At 43.5% G+C, this 25,778-nt stretch overlaps 1 protein-coding gene across 2 annotated transcripts; it reads left to right on the plus strand.

The window, feature by feature from the left end:
• The first annotated feature begins 5,291 nt into the window (after window positions 1-5,291).
• ADIPOQ (adiponectin, C1Q and collagen domain containing) lies at window positions 5,292-18,205 on the plus strand. 2 transcript variants are annotated; one of them, XM_009201905.3, is made up of 4 exons: window positions 5,379-5,397; window positions 14,479-14,594; window positions 16,419-16,640; window positions 17,562-18,205. In XM_009201905.3, the coding sequence occupies exons 3-4, from the start codon at window positions 16,427-16,429 to the stop codon at window positions 18,080-18,082; spliced, it is 735 nt and encodes a 244-aa protein (XP_009200169.1). In that variant the 5' UTR covers window positions 5,379-5,397; window positions 14,479-14,594; window positions 16,419-16,426; the 3' UTR covers window positions 18,083-18,205. The 2 variants fall into 2 exon arrangements, with proteins under 2 accessions (XP_003895297.3, XP_009200169.1); XM_003895248.4 differs by lacking the exon at window positions 14,479-14,594 and having other exon boundaries at window positions 5,292-5,397.
• Window positions 18,206-25,778: the final 7,573 nt, after the last annotated feature.

Consider the following 25,778-nt stretch of genomic DNA (forward strand, 5'->3'; position numbering starts at 1 on the left):
ACCAAAATCGTCACCTCCTGGGTTCAAGTGATTCTCCTGCCTCAGCCTCCCAAGTAGCTGGGATTACAGGCGCATGCCACCACACCCAGCTAATTTTGTATTTTTAGTAGAGATAGGGTTTCACCATTTTGGCCAGGCTGGTCTCCAACTCCTGACCTCAAGTGATCTGCCTGCCTCAGCCTCCCAAAGTGCTGTGATTACAGGCATGAGCCACCGTGCCTGGCCTAGTGTTGTACATTCTATGGGTTTTGACGATTGTATGTATCCACACATATCTATCATTATAGTATTCCTATTTTTAATTTTAGCCATTCTAGTAGGCATGTAGTGATATCTCATGGTGATTTTAATTTGCGCTTCCATAATGGTTAATAATGCTAAACATCTTTGCATGTGCTTGTTTGTCATTTGTGTTTCCTACTCAGTGAAATAATTGTTCATGTCCTTTGTCCATTTTCTAATTGAATTTTTTTTACCATTTAGTTTTGAGATTTCTTTATACAATCTAGATCCAGATCTCTTGTCTCAAATATGGTTTGCAAATACTTTCCTCTAATTCATAGATTGCCTTTTCCTCCTCTTAACAGGATGTTTCACAGAGCAAAAGTTTTAGTTTTGTTGAAATTTCATCTTTCATTTTTTTCTTTAGTGGATCGTGCTTTTGTTGTCATATGTAAGAACTCTTCACTGGCCCTAGATCCTTGTACTGGTTTCCTAAGGTTGCCATAGCAAAGCACCACGAATTTAGTGACAAAAAATCAGAAATTTATTTTCACCTCCTACTGTGGGCAGACTAGACATTAATTATTTTAATGTATGTTATTCCTATCACATCTTTTTGAATATAATAATTATAGTTATTCTTAAGCTTCCCCCTTTTTTCTATTAGCTTTGTTTCCTTGGGTGTCACTTCTTTTTTTTTGACATTGTGACCTATGCCAGATCATGTCGATTAGTACTTAGCCATCCATTCACCTCTCCATAATCCCTTTTGTATTCCTGGAGCTTGATGACTAAAATGACACATCCTACATTCCTTTGTCAGATGGGTACCAGTTAGCTTGTTCTCATGGGAGACAACCATGAAAAGATTGAAGTGGGGAAGAAGAGAGGAGCTCTTGTGTTTCAGTGGGTGCCCTTGGCAACGGCGGTGACAGTGGCTCCTGTTCAGTGGCAATGGTGGAGCAGCTAGCAAGACACGCAGTAAGTGCAGGCTCATAGGCTGTGGCCCAGGGACAGTCACCAATTCCTGGTCTTTAGGCAATACCATCTCTCTTTCTTTCTCTAGCCTTTCTAAAATTATTGTAACAAATCCCTTGCCTAGTACAATTTTTTAGTATCGGGAGTGGTCCAAGGACACAGGCTTTAAAAAGTATGAATGCAGAGGTTCCTGCCTGCATTGACTGGGCCTGAATCATGATGGCCTTCTGGCTGGTGGCAGGAGGTGACAGTCCAAAGCATGCAGTAGTAAACTAGATACTTAAATTATCATCTGAGGTACTTTGGAGGAAGTACAGCTGTAGCTATGTCTTCAGAAGAGATAAAGAAATATTCTCCTGGCCAGGAGTGGTGGCTCACACCTGTAATCCCAGCACTTTGAGAGACTGAGGCGGGCAGATCACCTGAGGTCGGGAGTTCGAGACCAGCCTGACCAACATGGAGAATACAAAAATTACAAAAATTACAAAATCTACTAAAAATACAAAATTAGCCAGTCATGGTGGCACATGCCCATAATCCCAGCTACTTGGGAGGCTGAGGCAGAAGAATTGCTTGAACCAGAGAGGCAGAGGTTGTGGTGAGCTGAGATCATGCCATTGTACTCCAGTCTGGACAACAAGAGTGAAACGCCGTCTCAAAAAAAAAAAGAAAAAGAAAAAAAGAAAAAGAAAATGTTCTCGTTTCTTGCCATTTCTAGGGGTTTGGGGATTGCGTACATTGCTGTAGGACATGCTCACTCTACCATCTTGCTCCAATCTTTATTTTTCAAAATACAGTGCTTATGCTTGGTTACTTCAGTTAAGATTATTTCTGCCAGGGCGCGGTGGCTCACACCTGTAATCCCAGCACTTTGGGAAACCGAGGCTGGTGGATCATGAGGTCTGGAGATCGAGACCATCCTGGCTAACACGGTGAAACTCCATCTCTACTGAAAATACAAAAAATTAGCCAGGAGTGGTGGTGGGCGCCTGTAGTCCTAGCTACTCACGAGGCTGAGGCAGGAGAATGGCGTGAACCCGGGAGGCGGAGGTTGCAGTGAGCCGAGATCGCGCCACTGTACTTCAGCCTGGGGGACAGAGTGAGACTCTGTCTCAGAAAAAAAAAAGAGAGAAAAAAAAGATTATTTTAAAACATCATAATTAGGCAAAAATATATGGCAATACTTAACCATACTTAAGATAAACTAAGCAATTTGGCCTGTTTCAGTATCCCAACTCACATGCTAACAGGGGCTTGACCTGTAGCTACAGTACCCTGGAGGAAAAGATTGCATTTATTTGGTTATTTTGGTCTAGGTAGTAATAATTCTGTCCTGGGAAAAAGACTAGCCTCAAGGCATTTCTGATTGAACATTTTTCAATTACAGTCTTTAAACCAGTATGCCACAGAACTGCTTCTTTCCACATGACGGCCTTTGTGGTGGATGGCAGATTTCCCTGAGGCCTCACAAAATGCTAGGCTTTCACAATGTCGCTGACCGACAGCCAGGCCAGGCCCAGCACAGTCTTGATGGGATTGTGGGGCTAAAGTTATTCCACCTTGTGCAATAGCTAAAGCTTTCTCTAACCAGCTCCTTTCTTATAAGGTTAGAAGAAAATTTTTTTTTTTTTTTTTTGAGATGGATTCTTGCTCTGTCACCCAGATTGGAGTGTGCGATCTCCAGCTCACCACAACTTCCGCCTCCCGGGTTCAAACGATTCTAATGCCTCAGCTCCCCGAGTGGCTGGGATTACGAGTGCCTGCCACCATACCCGGCTAATTTTTTTTTTGTATTTTTAGGGGAGACGGGGTTTCACCATGTTGGTCAGGCTGGTCTCAAACTCCTGACCTCAAGTGATCCACCCGCCTCAGCCTCCCAAAATGCTGGGATTACAGGCATGAGCTACTGTGCCCAGCCAAAGAAAATATTTTTTATACCAGCCCTGAAACTACCCTGAAGCACATACATCAACCTTGAGGCCTCACAGTCCATCAGGAGGGGTGAAGGACATGAGGAATTAGAAAGCATAGGGATTTTGTAGTTAGACAGATCTGGTTCAAATTCTAGACTTGTGCCTTGAACAAATTACTTACCCTCATTGAACTCTAGATTCCTTATTTGTAAAATGAGAGACAATAATAGTTATCTCCAAAGGAAAGTTGAATATGATCATTCATTTATTCATTAATTCAACATTTATTATTGCCTACTTTGTGCCAGGTTCTGTTCTAGGAACTAAGGGATACAACTTTGAATAGGCAAAATCTCTGCTCTCCTGAAGTTTACTTTTTTTTTTTTTTGAGACAGAATTTCACTCTTGTCACCCAGGCTGGAGCGCAATGGTGCACTTGGCTCACTGCAACCTCTACCTTCTGGGTTCAAGTGATTCTCCTGTCTCAGCCTCCCAAGTAGCTGGGACTACAGGCATGTGCCACCACGCCCGGCTATTTTTGCATTTTTAGTAGAGACGGAGTTTCACCATGTTGGCCAGTCTGGTCTCAAACTCTTGACTTCAGGTGATCTGCCTGTCTCGGCCTCCCAAAGTGCTGGCATTACAGGCATGATCCACTGCACCTGACCTGAAGTTTACGTTCTAATAAGTAGCAACAGACAGTAACATAAACCAAAATAAATAGGAAAACACCATAACAAAATAAAGCAGTGATATAATTGAGAATTGCTTCTATTTCTCTTTGTTGTCTTCTTGGTTCAGTCAGCCTGCTAAACTATATGGAACCTCATTTTCATGGGCCACTTATCTAAGCCAGGGGACCTTGGAAAGTCTCTCGTGTCTCTAATCTCAATGGCCTAATGTGACTTCTCTTGAAATATTTGGACATTAGCAGGAAGCCAAGGCTTTAGATCAGATATTTGCTTTTCTTTAATGGTGGACTTGACTTTACTGGTTGATTTTTAGGCGCTCTGTGGACTGTGGAGATGACATTTGGGGGGCAGACAGACACTTGTCCTGCCTCTGTCTGAGAAAATTCTGTTTTGGATGTCTTGTTGAAGTTGTTACTGACATCCTAAGCGCTTGCTGGGGTCATAATTTAATTCATCAGAATGTGTGGCTTGCAAGAACCGGCTCAGATCCTGCCCTTCAAAAACAAAACATGAGTGTGCCAAGGAAGTCCGAGGTGTTGAATGTTGCCACTTCAAGCCTAAACTTTCTAGGAACACCTAAGTGGGAGGCAGCTTCCAGTTCTCTAGGCCGCTTCTAGGCCAGAGCTGGGTTCCACAAGAGGCAGAATAGGCATATCTATGCTTAAGGAACTGGCAAAACAGGCTCTCTGTCTCTTTGTCTCTCTCTGTCTCACACACACACACACACACACACACACACACACACACACACATCCAAGGTAGCTGTCAAAATCTTATCCTGAATTTTGGAACCAAAAAATCTTGAAAGATGGTATTCCAATATCACATTTTATGTAAGTTTTCTATTATATTAGATTCAAATTGCGATTTGAGGCCACAAGCTTTTAGAATTCAGGGGCTTTTTAACGTGCCAAGCCCCACACCACTCCAGGAACTTCCCCACAGCCCAGTTCTCAGAATTCATACACAAGGTCTTTCCTAAATCTAGGGTCCAGGCCAGAGAGTGGAGGATGTGCTCTATTTCTTACCCGATTGCAGACCCTTTAAGAGTGCTCCCTTCTGAAGCACTCACTGTCTAAACTTGCGCAGTCTTACACTTAATTACACACAGTGGGCAGGACTGCGATGTGGTCATTGGTGTCCTGACTTATTTCAGGGCAAATCTATGGGCGGGGGAGGCTTCCTGGACCACTGAGCAATTCATTTACATTAGGATGTTTCTCTGTCAGTTGCAGGAAAAAAAATCTTGTTTTCGTGCTGTGGTTTTGACCTTTGCCTCATCTTCTGTTGCTGTTGTAGGAGGCAAAATAAGGGTCAAGGCCTGGAGACACAAGTGTTTTGACTGAAGCTCCACTTGGCTTCCCAAGCCCAAGCTGGGTTGCACCAGGTTCCCTAGGGTGGAGGCTGTGGGCAGCTGCCAGGGACATGTGCCTGCCCACCGGCCTCTGGCCCTCACTAAGCTGGCCAATGGGAAAGGACAATTGTGAGGTGGGGACTGCCTGCCCCCATGAGTACCAGGCTGTTGAGGCTGGGCCATCTCCTCCTCACTTCCATTCTGACTGCAGTCTGTGGTTCTGATTCCATACCAGAGGGTAAGAGCAATTCTGTGAAGTTGCAGGCTGGGTGAAGCGTGCGTGCATAGCCTCTGTCTGGGATCACCCAGGCTTTCCTGTCCATAGCAGTGTGGGAGTGGATGTAGGTGGATACTCTGGTCAGAGCAGCACTGGTGGAGGCAGATATGCACTGGGCTTCTTCCTCAATTCTCCCACAACCCCAAGAGAGAGAGGGTTATTTCAGGCATTCCTTCTAAGATGCCTGGAACCATTCTGAATTTTTCCCAGTTCTCTCTGTGGCAGGATACCTATTGAGGAAAAGTTAGGGTCAGTGAGGTGGGAGGGTTTGTCCACAGATGAAGTCCAATTTGATTAAGGGGGATAAGGGAATACATTGCCTCTTAGCTTGACCAGGTAGGGCAAAGGAAGAAGCATATGTGAAGGCAGCTTGAGAAAAGTCAAGCTGAGTGCTGACTTCAGGCCGGAATTTGGAATCCAGCTCTGCCACTTTATTCTATTCAGCAAATATTTACTGAGCAGATCCTATGGTCCAGACAGTGGGTTGGGTTCACGAGATACAATGATGAGTGTGACATGGTTGTTGTCTATAGATTTGGGGATATCTGTAGGTATGGGGATATCTTACAAGGTAATCAAGAGGTTCTAATGAGGCCAGGCATGGTGGCTCACACCTGTAATCCCAGCACTTTGGGAGACCGAGGCGGGCGGATCACCTGAGGTCAGTAGTTCCAGACTAGCCTGACCAACATGGTGAAACCCCGCCTCCACTAAAAATACAAAAATAGCCGGGTGTGGTGGCAGGTGCCTGTAATCCCAGCTACTCGGGAGGCTGAGGCAGGAGAATTGCCTGAACCTGGGAGGCGGAGGTCACAGTGAGGCGAGATCCTGACACTGCATTCAAGCCTGGGTGACAGAGCGAGACTTTGTGTCAAGAAAGAAAGAAAGAGAGAAAGAGAGAGAGAGAGGAAGGAAGGAAGGAAGGAATGAGATAAAATGAGAAGAGCCTGGCATATAGTTGGAACTTATGAAAAATTATAATTAAAAAAACATTTTCTGACAGAAGAAACTGGATCTACCTGGTTTTTGTGCAGCCTAATCCCGGTCACCCCAGGGAGTGCTGTTTCTGAGGCATCCTGGTGGTTTGAGCTGTAGATGCTGAAGGTCAGAGTGGGAGGGATTTTACAGGTTAGGTCAGCCTCTCTTGTGTTAGAGGACGTGGATCCCTGGTCTGGAGAGGTTCTGGTTTTTAGATCAAGCCTCGCAAAGGGCGGCACCACCTCACTCCTAGGGACTCCGCTAGAAGGAAGGCCAGCTCTGCCTAATTCAGTTGGGGAGACGGGGGTCCCTTTATGCTAGCAGAATATGTCGGAAGGAGCATGATGGTGTCAGCTTGGTTCAGGAGGGCCAGTGGTACACAGGGAGTCCTGCAGCTTCCCTAGCAGTCCCTGCTGCCACTCTTCCTTAAGTCTTGAGAAGTTTTTTGGGCATAATCTAGGCTCACTGCAACTTCTACCTCCCGGGTTCAAGCGATTCTCCTGCCTCAGTCTCCCAAGTAGCTGAGACTACAGGCATGCGCCACCATGCCCAGCTAATTTTTGTATTTTTAGTAGCGACGGGGTTTCACCATGTTGGCCAGGATGGTCTCGATCTCTTGACCTCATGTTCCATCTGCCTTGGCCTCCCAAAGTGCTGGTATTACAGGCGTGAGCCGCTGTGCCCAGCTGAGGAGTCTTAAGCTGAGATCACAGCATTGCACTCCAGCCTGGGTAAAAAGAGCAAAATTACATCTCAAAAAAAAAAAAGAGTAGACACAAGACTGGCTCCTTTTTTTTTTTTTTTTTTTTTTCTGGGACAGGGTCTCACTGTGTCACCCAGGCTAGAGTGCAGTGGTGCAATCACAGCTCACTGCAGCCTCAATTTCCTGGGCTCAAGTGACCCTCCCATCTAAGCCTCCTGAGTAGCTGGGACTACAGGTGTGTGCCACCATGCCTGCCTAATTTTTAAAAATTTTTTGTAGAGACAGGATCTCACTATGTTGGCTGGGCTGGCCTCAAATTCCTGGGCTCAGCAGTCTTCCCATCTCAGCCTCCCAAAGGGCTGGGATTATATCCTTGCTCTTTTTAAGGTGGCTGTAGGGACAAACTTTCCACCTACTCCTTGTCAAGCCAGTGGACCGGTGGTCCCAGACATACGGCTAAAGTCAAGAGGTGATGTCTTTTGGAGAGTAGATGCTTTCAATCAGGAATTTCCATCAGAAACTCCATCATGTGGAGAGAGACTTATCCTAAAAATGTGGTGGTGGGGGATGCTCTGTTTTATTAGTTCCTTGAGAGTACGTGTGTGTGTGTGTGTGTGTGTGTGCGCGCTCATGTGGATGGGTGTGTATGTGTGTGTGGGGGCGGTGCATATGTGTGTGGTGTGTGGGTGTGCACGTGCGTAGGTGGAGGTGTGTGTATGGGGGCGGGTATGTGTGTGTGTTGGGCATGGAGATATTGACAGCTCTCCCAGGGCTGAGTGAAGGCTTTCGGGCAAATCTCCTGGTAGCTAGGCAAAGCTGAGTTGATTCCTGGTTATGCCATTTATTATAGGGTTGCACTGTGAGAAACTGCCAATATTCTACACTTTGACTTTTATTTATTCTTATTTTTATTTTTATTTATTTTTAAGACAGAGTTTCACTCTTGTCGCCTACGCTGGAGTGCAGTGGCGCAATCTCGGCTCACTGCAACCTCTGCCTCATGGGTTCAAATGATTCTCCTGCCTCAGCCTCCCAAGTAGCTGGAATTACAGGCGCCCGCCACCATGCCCGACTAATTTTTGTGTTTTTAGTAGAGACGGGGTTTCACCATGTTGGCCAGGCTGGTCTGAAACTGCTGACCTCAGGTGATCCACCTACCTTGGCCTCCCAAAGTGCTGGGATTACAGGCATGAGTCACTGTGCCCAGCCTATTTTGACTTTTAAAAATGGGAGTTTGATATAATTCAATCCAGTGGTTGAATTAGCTAGCATCTTTCTCTCTCCAAGTCTCCAGTTCTCCTACATGTTAGAGTCAAAAGCAGGGCTATGGGAAGATTAAGTAAAATCAATTTTGAAAATGCCTTATGAAAATTACACTCCAAGGAACTCGCGCCAGCGTCAGTTTTTCATGTTCCTCATCTCACATGATCACATTTAGTGGATTAGGAAGCTGAGTCTGAGAAGCTCCGTGTAATGCTTTCAGAGGCCCTGTGACGTGATGGAAAGCTCACTGGTTTGGAAGTCAGAACGGAGTCTCTCAGGGATCGCGTTTCCTTAATCTGTCAGTTTCCTCATCTCTAAAGTTGGGGTCATTTCCTTCCTTCATGGAGTTATTGTAAAGATGAAAATAAATAATGTGTAAAATCTAGCATGGGAGCTGGCTTCTATAAGGTTCTAATAAGTGCATTCCTACTCCTTCCCCTCAGCCTTCCCATTTGTAAAAGCAAGGCTGGAGGGAAGTGATTTTGGGGGCCCCTTTTGACTCTGACATTTGAGGATTTTGTATGCTTTGTTTTGAGACAGAGTCTTGCTCTGTCACCCAGGCTGGGGTGCAGCTCACCTCAAATTCCACCTCCCAGGCTCAAGCGATTCTTATGTCTCAACCTCCTGAGTACCTGGGATTACAGGCAGGCGCCACCACCCCCAGCTATTTTGTGTGTGTGTGTGTTTTCAGTAGAGACGGGGTTTTGCCATATTGGCCAGACTGGTCTTGAACTCCTGACTTCATGTGACCCACCCATCTCAGCCTCCCAAAGTGCTGAGATTACAGGTGTGAGCTACTGTGCCTGGCCAATTTTGTGTGCTTTAATGCCCTTTTCTGCTGGAAGAATTGGCACCAGGTTTGGTGACCTCTTTCCCCCATACAGCTCTGCCTCCTGCCAGTCCCAGAGGGGACCCTGTCCCTGCATTTTGCAGGATTCTGCTGTTGCAACTGAAATTCCAGTAGGTCAAAGTGAAATTTCTCATACATTTTAACACGAAGATAAATGATCACAGTATGGCCGCTGAGGATCCCGAGAACATCATGGTCATCCCCTTGTATAATTTTAACGACAGACGAATCCATGCCTGTGTGAGGTTTGCCAGGAAAGCCAGTGCAGGAGAAAACCAGTACAGCCATTTGGACTTCAGATCTCACCTCTGCCCTCTTTTACTTGATATCTTTGGGCAGAAATTACTGAACCTGTTTGGTCCTCGGATTTCTTCTGTGGGAACTGCATCCTACCTCCAGGAGTTGTGTGGTCACATTGAGGTTAAAGGGGTGATGGCTGTGTAGCAGTGGTCCATACATATTTGTTTGCTTCCTTTCTCTTCACTTATGTGTGGAGCACTTCATGAGTTTATAAAATACTTCTTCATACTTTCTATCAGTTGGTTCTCACAATGCTATTGTGAAATAGGTTAAATGAGGATTACTGTCCCACATGTATAGGCAAAGAGCATGAAGTTGGGGAGGTTGGATGAAGGCTGGAAATTCACCCTGAGAGTTAGGTGAAGCCTAGACTAGAAGCCAGGTCACTTGCTTCATAATCTGCAAATTTATTTTCTTTTTTAATTGAGATAGAGTTTTGCTTTTGTTGCACAGGCTGGAGTACAATGGTGTGATCTCAGATCACTGCAACTGCTGCCTCCCAGGTTCAAGCAATTCTCCTGCCTCAGCCTCCCGAGTAGCTGGGATTATAGGCATGTACCACCATGCCTGGCTAATTTTGTGTTTTTAGTAGAGACAGGGTTTCACCATGTTGGTCAGGCTGGTCTCGAACTCCAGACCTCAGGTGATCCTCCCTCCTCGGCCTCCCAAAGTGCTGAGATTACAGTGGAAGTCTTTTTATGCTACTTTTTTCTTGTATCCCTCACCCCATGGGTTGGAATATTGAAAGGCAGGATGTGTGACCACAATACTTTTCTCCTCCTAGACTATGTCTAAGAGTCTGCTATTGGGTTCTGAAGACCAGAGTTTAATTTCCTGTCTCTCAAAATAGTTGTGAGAATTGAACGAGATACCAAGTGAGGAAAGGGTTTTATAAACAGCATTTTCAAAAATTTTAAAAGTCCGCAAAATTTTTAGTTTTAATACAGATAAAATAGATCCCTTTATTTTATAAAAAGTAACAAAATTTGTTATTTAACAACTATGTTATTTATTAATTTTGCCTTTTTGTATGCTGCCAGGAAAGAAATATTAAGAAATCTTAAATTGATTATGGTGAATCAGAAGATCTGCCTGGATTTTTTATTGCTCTAACTGTACAGCTAATCATAAAACCTCAAATTTCTTTTTAATGACATTTCAAGGGTGCACTTAGCTGTGTAACTCCTTCGTTGCCAAAAGCTTTGTCACCAAAAACAATTAAGCAGATTCCTGAGTTACTGAAGGACACATAACAGAGTTGAGACTTAGGAATTTTGGTGCCATGCTAAGTCTACAGGGACACAACAAATAGCATTTTACAAAGGCAAAGAATTGTGACACTTGAGATTTAACTTCTTGATCCATGTAAAAGTTTTCTTTATAGGCATAATTGAGTTTTAGATCATAGTACTCAATATTACTTAGTAATAATTTTTTTCTGATAGAAATAGAGTGTAACAGGCTGGGCACAGTGGCTCACGCCTATAATCCCAGCACTTTGGGAGGCCGAGGCGGGCGGATCACTTGAGGTCACGAGTTTGAGACCAGCCCGGCCAACATGGTGAAATCCCATCTCAACTAAAAATGCAAAAAATTAGCCAGCTGTGGTTGTGGATGCCTGTAATCCCAGCTACTTGAGAGGGTGAGGCAGGAGGCGCTTGAACCCGGGAGGCGGAGGTTGCAGTTAGCTGAGATGGCGCCACTGCACTCCAGTCTGGCCCACAAAGCGAGACTCCACCTCAGAAAGAGAGAGAGAGAGAGAGAGAGAGGAAGGAAGGAAGGAAAGAAGGAAGGAAGGAAAGAAGGAAGGAAGGAAAGAAGGAAGGAAGGAAAGAAGGAAGGAAGGGAGGGAGGGAGGGAGGGAGGGAAACAAAGTGTAGCAATGGCAATATCTTAAAAAACAGATATTTTTGTATGTTTGTAATTTTATATATATGACCCTAACTTTAGAGATGAGGAAACTGAGAGATTAAGGAAATGATCGCTGAGAGACTCTGTTCTGACTTCTAAATCAGTGAGCTTTCTATCATATCACGGTGCCTCCGAAAGCATTACACAGAACTTTCTAGTGTCAGCTTCCTAATCCGCTAAACGGGATCATGTGAGGTGAGGAACATGAGAACGCTGACATTGGTGAGGGTTTCTTGGAGTACAATTTTCATGTGGTATTTTGTTTGTTTGTTTGTTTTTGTTTTTTTTTTTTTGAGACGGAGTCTCGCTCTGTCGCCCAGGCTGGAGTGCAGTGGCCGGATCTCGGCTCACTGCAAGCTCCGCCTCCCGGGTTCACGCCATTCTCCGGCCTCAGCCTCCCGAGTAGCTGGGACTACAGACGCCCGCCACCTCGCCCGGCTAGTTTTTTGTATTTTTTAGTAGAGACGGGGTTTCACCGTGTTAGCCAGGATGGTCTTGATCTCCTGACCTCGTGATCCGCCCGTCTCGGCCTCCCAAAGTGCTGGGATTACAGGGTTGAGCCACCGCGCCCGGCCTTTCATGTGGTATTTTTAAAACTTGTTCTACTTAATCTTCCCAAAGCCCTGCTTTGACTCTAATGTGTAGGAGAACCTGAGACTTGGAGAGGGCAAGATGCTAGCGACAGAGCAAGACTCCGTCTCCAAATAAATAAATAAGTAAAATAAAAAAGAACACAAATAATTCTGAAAGAATTTTTTTTTTTAATTAGGCATGTTTGCACTTGTCTTCAATTGTTATTAATTGCTGATTTCCCACCCAGAATTAAGTTGGAATGCAACTTTCTTTTTCAATCAGAGTCCGTTCTTAGTCTTGGAAACTTCCGAGGCTCCTGTGCTCATCCTGCTCTTGTATTTCCAGCACCTCTACCCCATGCCACTGTCATGGAACCTAGGCTGATTGCACCTATTAGTGGAGAAATCTGTCCATAGTACTGAAATGTGGGGACAAAGGGTGTTCCCTTAAGGTAGGAGAAAGGGATCTTTATTTTTATCAAAGGGGGAGGAGCCAGAAAACTCCAGAGACCCCTGAGTTTGTCCTCTCTCCAAGGTTTTGGGGTAAGCCCCCATTCACCCTTTATCTCTGGGGCCTTCTTTAGCTGCCTCCACCCGTTCACATATTCTGGATTCTCTCCTCCTATTTCCCAGTGGAAAATGATGGAGCCTCACAGATTCTTCCCATTTCTGGAGAAAAACACGCATGGAGCTCAAAGTTCTTCTCAGTTTTATTGCCAAAGCCATAATAAGAAAAGGCAGAGGTGACAAGCAGTCAGGAAGTTTAAAGATGCGTGAAATCTTTAAAGTCTCAAAACAAGAATTCTCCTAAAATACAAAAGGGGCTTTGCTGGTCTCTCCTTGGCTTCTCATGTAGCTCACCTCTTTTTTCTTATCTTGAGACTAGTCAGACCTAAGCTGTTTCTCCTTTTATTTCCAGCAGCTATTGAGAACACGCTCCTGAACTCTTCAAATTCAGTAGAGGGCGACAAATGTACATATAAATGATAGTAGCGGGTCTTAAATAAAGACTCATGACACCTAAAAGGGCAGCACCTGAGTCTGATTGCACCTGTTTCTATTGCTGTTTCTGCCTCTCTTCTCTCTGCCATTTCATTCTCAATTGTTACTTTACTTATAAGATCATATTAGAACCTGATATTTGATAAATGATGCATCAGATCTATAGTGAAGGAAAAAATGCAATTAAAGTTGTTGTAACAGCTAGTCTTCAAGTGGGGAGAAATCATTTGAGTACCTTAGGTCACAGCTTACATCAAAACAGAAAATCAGAGCTACATTAAAGAGTGAAACTTTAACTATATCAAACAATAGAAAAAAAATGGAAGAAAATTGAATACTTACTAAATCTTAGCATGAATAACAACTGCTTAACACTTAGAGGCAAGGGCTGGGTGTGGTAGCTTATGCCTTTAATCCCAGCACTTTGGGAGCCCAAGGCAGGAGAATCTCGTGAGGTCTGGAATTTGAGAGTAGCCCGGCCAACATGGTGAAACCCCGTCTCTACTAAAACATGCAAAAATTAGCCGAGTGTGGTGGTGCATGCCTGTAATCTCGGCTACTTGGGAGGCTAAGGCATAAGAATCGCTTGAACCCGGGACGTGGAGGCTGTAGTGAGCCCAGATTGTGCCACTGCACTTCAGCCTGGGTGACAGAGTGAAACCCTCGCTCAAAAAAAAAAAAAAAAAAAAAAAAAAGCAAACTAGAGCTGTGAGGTACCATTATTTCTTTTGCTCACTAAACTGACAACACACACATGTTTTTTATAATACCCAAAGCTAATGAGGGTAGTTAAGGTATGCCCTTTTATACACACACTAATGTATAACATACACTGCCATGTGGTGCTATGTTTCAGGAGACTTAAAACTGTACATACCTTTTGGTCCAGTATTTTCCTTCTGGGAATCTGTCATAATAGAATCATAATCTTGGGGAAAGCTATATACCTAAGGATATTTAAAATATTATTTAAAAATCAAAGTATAATTTCTTAAAGAATATAAAATAATATTTAAAAATGAAAATATGCTAAAAGTTTGATGAAATATAAATGGTCAAATATATATTGATTATATCCACTTACTAGACTAGCACTCTGAGACATTACAAATAGTGATTATAAAAACTAGAAAATGACAAGGGAAAAATAGAGGAATAAAGTTTTACATAAAGTGTGATTTCCACTATGTTTAAAAATAAACAGAGACATTCTTGGGATTGAGGATTGTTTTCTTTTCTGTCATTTCCAAAGAACTACATAACTATTATTTTTAATGAACTATATATGTAATATATACATATAGTTTATATGTATATACAAAGTTTATCTCATGTATTTGATAAAGATGAAAGATGAGTTGGTTGTGCCATGTGAAGAGGGCAGTATAGCGCCCAGGTAATGGAGCATAGGAGTGGGATTCCAGATACCAGGCGAATCACGGTCTTTCTTCCATCCCTCACAGAGGAATAGGTTTGTCTTCAACAAACCTTCAGTTGTCCTGAAGACAAACCTAATTCTGGAGACGTCATATAATCTAGAAGAGACAAGCAAACTGATGAAAAATAGTGAATCTTTAAGGTAAAATAAAGCACATGGACTACGCTTTGTTTAGAATCAGATTCTTGGGATTAACCACATTAACCCACAGAGGGTCTTAGTGATGCCTCTAATCCAGGATCCTAGGGCCTGTTTCTCTCTGTGAGATGCTTTCTCCCAACTCCTTGGTGAGAGTGGGAAGACTAAGATCTCAGCAATCAGAAGTGGGGGCCTAAGATCCCCCTAAGATCAGAGGCAGACTCTGAGAGGGGACAAAAGTCCCTATACTTGTATTGGGCCCTTTTCTGGGAGGGGGATATTGAAGAATGATTTTGAGACAGGGAGTCCTTTGACTACCTGTGCCACTTGAGTTGTTTGCTAGGGCTCCAGAATACGTATTTCAAATACGTTCCCCACTCCCTCCTTCCTTCCCTCTTCCACTCTTCCTTTTTTCTTCCTTTCTTCTTTTCCTTCCTCCCCTTCCTTTCTCTGGCTCTCTCATGATTTCTTTTCCTCATTATGAAAGTACTTATTTAGTCCTTACTCTGCTATTAGTGTGTTAGTCTTTGCCCCCTGGTACTTGCTGTTTAATGGAAAAATGGGTGAGCGAAACAGAAATTACAGCAGAGTGCAATAGAACGCAATAGAGCTAAGCTAGGTGTATAAATCCATTCTCACACTGCTATGAAAAACTACTTGAGACTGTGTAATTTATAAAGAAAAGAGGTTTAATTGACTCACACTTCCACAGGTGGTACAGTGGGCATGGCTGGGGAGCCCTCAGATAACTTACAATCATGGTGGAAGAGCGAAGGGGAAGCAAGCACATTATATGGCGGCAGGAGAGAGAGTGAGAGAGAGGAGAGAGAGAGAGAGAGAGAGCACATATAGGGGAAGTGCTACACACTTTCAACCAGATCTTGTGAGAATTCACCTACTATCATGAGAACAGCAAGGGGGAAGTCAGCCTCCATGATTCTATCGCCTCCCACCAGGCCCCTTCTCCAACACATGTCGACATGATATTTGGGTGGGGACACAGACCCAAACCATATTACCAGGGCACTGGAGAAACACAGAGGTGAAAGAACAAACCAAGGAGTGAGATGGAGAAGAAGGAGGACTTCCTGAAAGAGATGACATCTGAACTGGGTCCGGAATAGAGATTAGACAGGAGAGGAGGGGCAGCTAAAGGTGGCCCAGGCAAACAAAGGGCCAGCGGATATGTTCATGGGATGATGTGTCTCTTGTCTGTTTAACTCAAGATGAGTCTCTCTCTCTCTCTCTCTCTCTCTCTCTCTCTCTGTGTGTGTGTGTGTGTGCTAATGTAATATACCAAATGGTCAAACAGGTGCCCCAGGAGAAGGGTAGAGGAAGAAAGAATGAGAGAGTAAGAAGGAGGAATAGACACAGAAAATGAGAGAAAAGAGGGGAAAGAAAAAGAAGAAAGGAGCCAGGGGAGAGAAGCTGGTTAGCACTGATTGGAGCAATCGGTGTCATCGTACTTGGGAAACTCAAGGATGGATTCTTGGCAAGTTGACTCTTGGAGCTTTCCCTGTGCTTGTTCCTGTGCTCAGATATGGAAAAATTAGAGGAGTGTCATCTGTGCAATCACTGAATTCATAATCTTGGTGAGGAAAGGAGACTACACACAGGAATAATGTTAAGTATTACAAATTTTGGGGCAGAAAGAGATCAAGGTGGGCTGCAATATTCAGAAAAGTCTTCCTGAAAGAGTTGAATACTGAGAAAGCAGCTCCTTGAAGTGGACTCTGCTGAGGTGGATGGAGTCCTGTGTAGGTATCAACTGGGTGTGCTGTGTGGGGTCTGTCTCTCCATGGCTGACAGTGCACATGTGGATTCCAGGACTCAGGATGTTGTTGCTGGGAGCTGTTCTACTGCTATTAGCTCTGCCCAGTCATGGCCAGGATACCACAACTCAAGGGCCCGGAGTCCTGCTTCCTCTGCCCAAGGGGGCCTGCACAGGTTGGATGGCAGGCATCCCAGGGCATCCAGGCCATAATGGGGTCCCAGGTCGTGATGGCAGAGATGGCACCCCTGGCGAGAAGGGTGAGAAAGGAGATCCAGGTAAGAATATTTTTGGCCTCTTTCATCACATACCTCCTTAACTGATATAAACTACATGAAGGCATTCGTTATTAACTAAGGCCTAGACACAGGGAGAAAGCAAAGATTTTTTATGTAAACCATAAGCGACTTGAAGTGGATTTGAGGTTGGTCTTCCAAGGATGAGAATAGGTGGTGCCTCTATAATGAAGACTTTGACTTTGCTGCATCTACATGTCCTTTTCCATCCCCTTTCCCATCTTCACCCTCATCCTTATTCCCAATGCATTCATATTCTGATTCCTCTTTCTGTCTAGCTAACTTCTATTCCATCCAGTGGCATTCAACCACATTTACTGCACACCTGCACACCCCCTGAAGGGCACAATCCTGCCTTTGGGGAACTTTTGATCTAGGTAAGATGTCTAATGTGCAAGGCTCTATTGGTGGTTACTACAAGAAAGTCTACTCTAAAAATGTCAAACTGAATGTGAACGAGTATTCAAAGTATGGAGCATAGAGAAAGTGTACTCACCATGGACCTGGATGAAGAATGAAAGCTTCAAGGAGGAAGCAGAGCTTCAACTAGGCCTTGAATGATGGATAGGCAGAATAGAGGAGGAGAGACATCCTAGATAGAGGGGGTAGAGTTGCAAAACCAGGGTTGATGGTGCCAGCACAGAAAGGGCTGGCAGGGTGGAGGGTCTATGATAGAGACCTATAGGGGATAAAGATGGAGTTGAATTTATGGGAGCCTGCCTGTCTGTGGGAGATATAGAAGGAGGAGGTAACATCTCTCTCCTTTTGGGCTCTCTTATTGGTTTCTTGCTCTATAAGTCAAGAAGGTTGTGAGTGGGAGCCACAGGGATGGTAATTTAGGCTGTAACCAACCTAGGCAGGAGTTCTATTCTTTGTGGTCACTGAGGTCTTCTCATTCCTTAGGTCTTATTGGTCCTAAGGGAGACACTGGTGAAACTGGAGTAACCGGGGCTGAAGGTCCCCGAGGCTTTCCGGGAATCCAAGGCAGGAAAGGAGAACCTGGAGAAGGTGCCTATGTATACCGCTCAGCATTCAGTGTGGGATTGGAGACCTACGTTACTGTCCCCAACATGCCCATTCGCTTTACCAAGATCTTCTACAATCAGCAAAACCACTATGATGGCTCCACTGGTAAATTCCACTGCAACATTCCTGGGCTGTACTACTTTGCCTACCACATCACAGTCTATATGAAGGATGTGAAGGTCAGCCTCTTCAAGAAGGACAAGGCTATGCTCTTCACCTATGACCAGTACCAGGAAAATAACGTGGACCAGGCCTCCGGCTCTGTGCTCCTGCATCTGGAGGTGGGCGACCAAGTCTGGCTCCAGGTGTATGGGGAAGGAGAGCGTAATGGACTCTATGCTGATAATGACAATGACTCCACCTTCACAGGCTTTCTTCTCTACCACGACACCAACTGATCACCACTAACTCAGAGCCTTGTCCCAGGCCAAACAGCCCCAAAGTCAATTAAAGGCTTTCAGTACAGTTAGGAGACTATTATTTAGTTGGAGGCCTTTGAATATTATTCATTCATTCACTCATTCATGTATTCATTCATTCATCAAGTAACTTTAAAAAAACCATATGCTATGTTCCTAGTCCTGGGGAGTTTCAGAAACATGACCAGATAACTGACTAGAAAGAAGCAGTTGACAATGCTCTTTTGTGCCCACTGTTTCTCCCGATGCTCATATCAATCCTGTAAAGCACAGGGAACAAGCTTTCTCCTGTTTTTACAGATTGGGTCCTGAGGCTGAGAGAGTTAAGTGAATGTCTAAGGTCACACAAGTATTAAGTGACAGTGCTAGAAATCAAACCCAGAGCTGTGGGCTTTGCTCACTAGACCGTGCCCTTTTATAGAAGCACGTGGTCTCTTTGGAGTGTTGGTAAGTATCTGTTGCCCACCTCACCTGAGACTCATTGAATTTGCCTTTCCCCTTCTATCTCCCACAGACAGGCAGGCTCCCATAAATTCAACTCCATCTTTATCTCCTATAGGTCTCTATTATAGACCCTCCACCGTGCCAGCCCTTTCTGTGCTGGCACCATCAACCCTGGTTTTGCAATTCAAAAGGCAAACCTCCTCCAGCAGAGCTCCCTCAGAGAAAGTGGTTCTATGATGAAGTCCTGTCTTGAAAGGACTACTACTCAGTGGCCCCTGCACTACTCTACTTTTACCTATGTCCCTTCTCATGCTCTTCCCTCCAACTGGGAAAGCCAACTCCATCTCAACGTGCTGAACTCATCCTTGTTCCTCCAGGCTGCCTGGCCAGGCACTTCTCTGATGTGATAGCCACTGTTTTGTTTTGTTTTGTTTGAGATGGAGTCTCACTCTATCACCCAGTCTGGAGTACAGTGACATGATCTCAGCTCCCTGCAGCCTCCTTCTCCTGGGTCCAAGCAATTCTGGTGCCTCAGCCTCCCGAGTAGCTGAGACTACAGGCTCACACCACCACACCTGGCTAATTTTTGTATTTTTGGTAGAATTGGGGTTTCGCCATGTTGGCCAGGCTGGTCTGGAACTCCCGGACTAGGTGATCCACCCACCTAGACCTCCCAAATTGCTGGAATTACATGTGTGAGCCACCGTGCCCACTCAATATCTCACTTTTTTTTTTTTTTTTTGCCCTGCATGAGAGTCCGGGGTGTGAGGAACACCTCCCACCAGGCTAGAGGCAACTGCCCAGGAAGGACTGTGCTCCCTCCACCTCTGAATCCCTTGTAAATGCCTCGTGAAGACCAATCTCTTGAATCCCATATCTACCCAGAATTAACTCCATTCCAGTCTCGGCATGTAACCAGTTTTATCCACAGAAACTTTTTCATTTTAGGAAATCCCTGGTTTTAAGTATCCAATCCTTGTTCAGCTGGACAATATGAATCTTTTCCACTGAAGTTAGGGAGGACTGTGATTTTCAGAACACTTAAAGAATTTTCCATCAAGAAAGTAGCTTGAGCCTGAAATGCAAAACCCATGGAGGAATTTTGAAGCCATTCTTCCCTTGAGTACCAACAGGGTCAGGGAAGACTGGGCCTCCTGAATTTATTCTTGTTCTTTAGGAATTACAGGTTGAGGTAGTTGATGGTGGTAAACATTCTCTCAGGAGACAGTAATTCCAGTGATGCTTTTCAAAGATTTTAGCAAAAACTGAGTTAATAGCATTCTCTATCAATATATTAAAAAACCTATTTTTTTTTTGCTTACAGTTTTAAATTCTGAATAATAATTCTCTCATTTATGTGTATTGCTAATCATTAAGGTATTATTTTTTCCACATATAAAGCTTTGTCTTTTAAAATGCTTGCATATTATTTTATTTTATTTCTTTCTCTTTCGTTCTTTCCCTTCCTTCCTTCCTTCCTTCCTTCCTTCCTTCCTTCCTTCCTTCCTTCCTTTTTTTTAGATGGAGTCTCACTCTGTCACCAGGCTGGAATGCAGTGGCTTGATCTTGGCTCACTGCAACCTCCACCTCCCAGGTTTAAGCGACTCTCCTGCCTCAGCGACTCTCCTGCCTCAGCCTTCCGAGTAGCTGGGACTACTGGCACACGCCACCACACCTGGCTAATTTTTGTACTTTTAGTAGAGACAGGGTTTCATCATGTTGGCCAGGATGTTCTCGATCTCCTGACCTCATGATCCGCCCACCTCAGCCTCCCAAAGTGCTGGGATTACAAGCGTGAGCCACTGCGCCCGGCCTCGCATATTATTTTCTACAAGTAAAGATACTATCCAGCATTAAACATAAAAACACTTGCTGCACATCACTTTTTGTGTTTTTCTCTTTGAGATAGAGTCTCACTCTGTCGCCCAGACTAGAGTGCAGTGGCGCAATTTCAGCTCACTGCAATCTTTGCCTCCCAGGTTCAAGCGATTTTCCTGCCTCAGCCTCCTGAGTAGCTGGGACCACAGGTGCCTATCACCACGACCAGCTAATTTTTGTATTTTTAGTAGAGACGGAGTTTCATCATGTGGGCCAGGCTGGTCTCGAACTCCTGATCTTATGATCCACCCGCCTCCACTTTTGTTTTTATTTTTTGAGAAAGATAGATATGAGCTTTTCGGAGGGATGAAGAGGTGAGAGTAAGCCTTGTGTTAGTCAGGACTCATGTTGTGAATGTCATTCACAACAGAAAACCCAAAATATTATGCAAACTATTGTAAGCAAGAAAAATAATGGAAAAATGGAAACATTTATTCCTTTGCATAATAGAAATTACCAGAGTTGTTCTGTCTTTAGATAAGGTTTGAAACAAAGTTTCAGAACAATCAAGACCCTTTTTTGTATGTCCTTCTGCTCTTCCTTCTGCAGTGTAGGCTTTACCCTCAGGCACTACACAGTATAGTTCTAGGGTTTCCCTCCTGATATCAAAAAGGCTGTGGCCTGCCCAGCTCTCGCATCCCCACACCACACCATCTGGCTAAATGGACATCATGTTTTCTGGTGGTGCCCAAAGAAGAGAGAGGAAGCTCTCTTTCCCAGATGCCCCAGCAAGTATAACCTTGCATCTCATTGGCTCTGGCTGAGATGTGTGCCTGTCTCTGACCAATCACTGAGTCAGGAGGATGAAATATTCATATCGACTTAATTGCAGTTTAAGCTAGGGGTATGTAGAGGTATTTTCCCTAAAGCAAAATTGGAACACTGTTATCAGAAGTGGGAGAATGGATGATAGAAGCAAAATAATACCTGTCCACAACAAACTCTTTTTTTTTTTTTTTTTTTTTTTGAGACGGAGTCTTGCTCTGTCACCCAGGCTGGAGTGCAGTGGCTGGATCTCGGCTCACTGCAAGCTCCGCCTCCCGGGTTCACGCCATTCTCCTGCCTCAGCCTCCCGAGTAGCTGGGACCACAGGCACCCGCCACCTCACCTGGCTAGTTTTTTTGTAATTTTTTAGTAGAGACGGGGTTTCACCGTGTTAGTCAGGATGGTCTCGATCTCCTGACCTCGTGATCCGCCCGTCTCGGCCTCCCAAAGTGCTGGGATTACAGGCTTGAGCCACCGCGCCCGGCCTCACAACAAACTCTTAATGCTGTGTTTGAGCTTTCCTGAGTTTCCCAGAGAGACATTGCTGGAAAATTCCTATTGATTTTCTCTAAAATTTCAACAAGTAGCTAATGTCTGGCCATACTCACAGTCTCACATCTGGTTGGGGTGGGCTCCTCACAGAATACGCTTTCACAGTTACCCTAAATTCTCTGGGGCCGGGTTATTCCTTCATGGAACTAGAGGAACAGAGAGTGTCAACTGAGGCCAAAAGAGGCCTGAGAGAAACTGAGGTCAAGATTTTAGGATTCATGGTCCTGTGATGCTTTGAGATATAATTGTGGATTTGTCCAGTTCTCTTTAGTTCTGTCAGGTTTTGCTTCATATATTTTAGTGCTCTATTGTTAGATACCTACACATTTAGTATTATGTCTTCTTGATGCATTTACTCTCTTATCATTACTTAATGTCCTTTATCTCTGATAATTTTCTGTGTTCTGAAGTCTACTTTGTCTAAAAATAAGACTTTCCTTTCTTTTCAACTTTCTTTTCTTTCTCCTTCCTTCCTTCCTTCCTTCCTTCCTTCCTTCCTTCCTTCCTTCCTTCTTTCTTTCCTTCTTTTTTTGAGACAGAGTCTCATTCTGTGGCCCAGGCTGGAGTGCAGTGATGTGATCTTGGCTCACTGCAACCTCCTCCATGAGCAATTCTCCTGCCTCAGCCTCCCGAGTAGCTGGGACTACAGGCACATGCCACTGTGCCTGGCTAATTTTTGTATTTTTAGTAGAGATGGGATTTCACCATATTGGTCAGGCTGGTCTCAAACTCCTGACTTTGTGATCCACCCACCTTGGCCTTCCAAAGTGCTGGGATTACAGGCATGAACCACCACGCCCAGCTAACTTTCTTTTGATTAGTGTTTTCATGGTTTATCTTTTTCCATCATGTTACTTTAGATATATCTATATTATTGTATTTAAAATGTGTTTCTTACAGACTGTATGTAGTTGGTATCATTTTTATCCAGTCTAAAAACATCTGTCTTTTAATTGGTGTTTAAACAATTTATACTTAATAAAATTGTTGAATTTAAGATGGATAGCCATTTTATTTGTTTTCTATTCACCACTTCTGTTTTAGTCTCTTTCCAGAATTCTTTTGGATTATTTAAATATTTCATAATATTTTATCTTAATTTATTTATTGGGTTTTTGCCTATAACTCTGTGGTACTTTTTGATGGTTGCTTGAGGGATTACAGTGTACTTAACTTTTCACAGTATACATAGAGTTAATATTTTGCCACTTCCAGTAAACCATAGAAGGCTTATAATCATATTAGTTCTTCTATCCATTTCCTTTTATGTTACAGTCATCATATATATTACATCTATATACATTGAAACATTATAGGCAATATTATGATTTTTGCATTCAACAGTTATATATATATTTTAAAGAATTTAAGAGGAGAAAAATACTTTGCTTATTAGGATCTTAATCATTTCTTTCATTCTTTATTAATTTCTAATGTTCTATGTTTCTCTCTGGTGTAATTTCTCAACCTGAAAAACTTTATTTAGCATTTATTTTAGAGCAAGTCTGTTGATGATGAATTCTCTTAGTTTTTCTTCATCTGAGAATGCCTTCATCTTTTCTGCATTCCTGAAATATATTTTTGCTGGATATGGAATTCTGAGCGGATAGTTCTTTCTTCTAGCACTTTATTTTATTTAGTTTAATTTTTTTCAGTGCTTTAAAGATGTTTCTGTCTTCTGGGACCCATGGGGTGTGTGTGTGTGTGTGTGTGTGTGTATATATATATATTCCCTTTATCTCAAAGGTTCTATGGTTTCAGATGAGTAACCTGCAGTCACAGTTTTCTCTTATGTGTAATTTATCATTTTTCCTTCCAGCTGCTTTCGAGATGCTTTGTTTACCTCTGATTTTCAACAATTTGATTTTGATGTGTCTGGGTGTTTTCAAGTTTCACCTATTTTAAGGTTCATTAAGCTTCTTGAATCTATAAATACAGATCTTTAAGCAAATTTAGGACATTTTCTGCAGACATTTTTTATTTTTACTTTTGAGACTGGGATGTTGCTATGTTGTCCAGGCTGGTCTCAAACTTCTGGGCTCAAGTAATCCTCCTGCCTTGGCTTCCCAAAGTGCTGGGATTATAGGTCTGAGCCACTGGATTTTCTGGCCCTCAGAACTGTGAGCCAACAAATTTCTTTTCTTTATAAATTACCCAGTCTGTGGTATTCTGCTATAGAAGCACAAAATGCGCTAAGATACTGGGCCGACCAGATTCCTCCAGGAATATGAATTAGGATGGACGTAAAACATGCAGATTCAGGACTCATGGGTCCTTCTGCCCTGCAGTGTGGAACAAGAAGAGGCCCAGCTGTGAGAAAGGTAGAGGCTTTGAGAGAAAAAGAATTGAAAGTGAGAGAGAGAGAGAGAGAGAGAGAGAGAGAGAGAGAGAAAGAGTAATATCTTGGATGGTTTCCACTTTTTGGTTCAGTCCTACCTGAGATTTAACTATATCCCAAGCCACAGGTGCCATAAGACACCAGTTCCTGTATTTTTATGCCATCTCTCCTTTTAATGTAAGTTAGCTTGAATTTATTTCTTTTATGTACATCTAGAAAGTACACAGTGGGTCAAGCTCAGTGGCTCACACCTGTAATACCAGCATTTTGGAAGGCCAAGGTGGGCAGATCACTTGAGGTCAGGAGTTTGAGACAAGCCTGGCCAACATGGTGAAACTGAAAATACAAAAATTAGCTGGTTGTGGTGGCGAGCATCTGTAATCCCAGCTACTTGAGAGGCTGAGGCAGGAGAATCACTTGAACCTGGGAGACAGAGGTTACAGTGAGCCAAGATAGTGCCACTGCACTCCAGCCTGGGCAACAGAGCAAGACTCTGCCTCAAAAAAATAAATAAATAAAAATAAAAAGTACACAGGATTAGAAATTATACTGTGACTGTGCCCAGGCACCAAGCTCAGGCTTAGTTAGGGAGAAGACTTGGCAACAGGATAATAGAGTCAAGTCATTAGGCCCTCATAAGGTCAAACCTAAAACCCTAGCTTCATTTACATGAATTTTATTAGCAATTAACCTCCTAGCTTAGAAATCCCTTGTGGACAGAGACTGTGGATTTCATCTTTGAATTCTTTACAAAGATCATTGATTTATTCAGTAAATATTTATTGTCTACTTTGTACTAGGCACATCATAATCTTAGAAATGATAATATAATTACCATTTTGAAGTAGCTGCTTGAAATACATTATTTTATTTACTTCTTACAACATCCTGTACATTAAATACCATTGACCCCCTTGTTAGATAAGAAAACTGAAGCTTAGAGAAGATAATTAACTGGCTCAAAGCTGCAGCTAGTAAATTGTAGAGCAAAGAATCATAGTCAGAGCTGCCTGATACCAAAAGCCATGCTGTTACGAAAAATAAACCCCAATTTCATTGGACATTTTTTTCTTTATAGTTTCAAGACATTGGGGGATAGAGCATTTATATAACCTGTAGCCTTAATGTTAGCAATCCTGTAAATACCAGTAATGGAAGAACTTGCCTTTGTAAAATGAGTCATTGAATTTGTTATGTGGCAGAAAGTCTGGTTGTTTAAAGAAAATATGATGAAATGTCTCACTCAATCACTCATGTGGGCAAGTTCTGGGGACTGCACTGAGGTTCTTCGTAGTGTGGTGCAAGAAAATAAGGGTCTTCCAAAATAGTTGTTCATGCCAGCTGAAATAGGTTAATGCTCAACTTTTCTTTGTTTAAAAAATTCTGTAACTTGGCCGGGCGCGGTGGCTCAAGCCTGTAATCCCAGCACTTTGGGAGGCCGAGACGGGCGGATCACGAGGTCAGGAGATCGAGACCATCCTGGCTAACACAGTGAAACCCCGTCTCTACTAAAAAAAAAAAAAAAAATACAAAAAAACTAGCCGGGCGAGGTGGCGGGCGCCTGTAGTCCCAGCTACTCGGGAGGCTGAGGCAGCAGAATGGCGTGAACCCGGGAGGCGGAGCTTGCAGTGAGCTGAGATCCAGCCACTGCACTCCAGCCTGGGCGACAGAGCGAGACTCCGTCTCCAAAAAAAAAAA

This window comes from Papio anubis, chromosome 2, assembly GCF_008728515.1.
Source record: "Papio anubis isolate 15944 chromosome 2, Panubis1.0, whole genome shotgun sequence".
Classification (NCBI taxonomy): domain Eukaryota; kingdom Metazoa; phylum Chordata; class Mammalia; order Primates; family Cercopithecidae; genus Papio; species Papio anubis.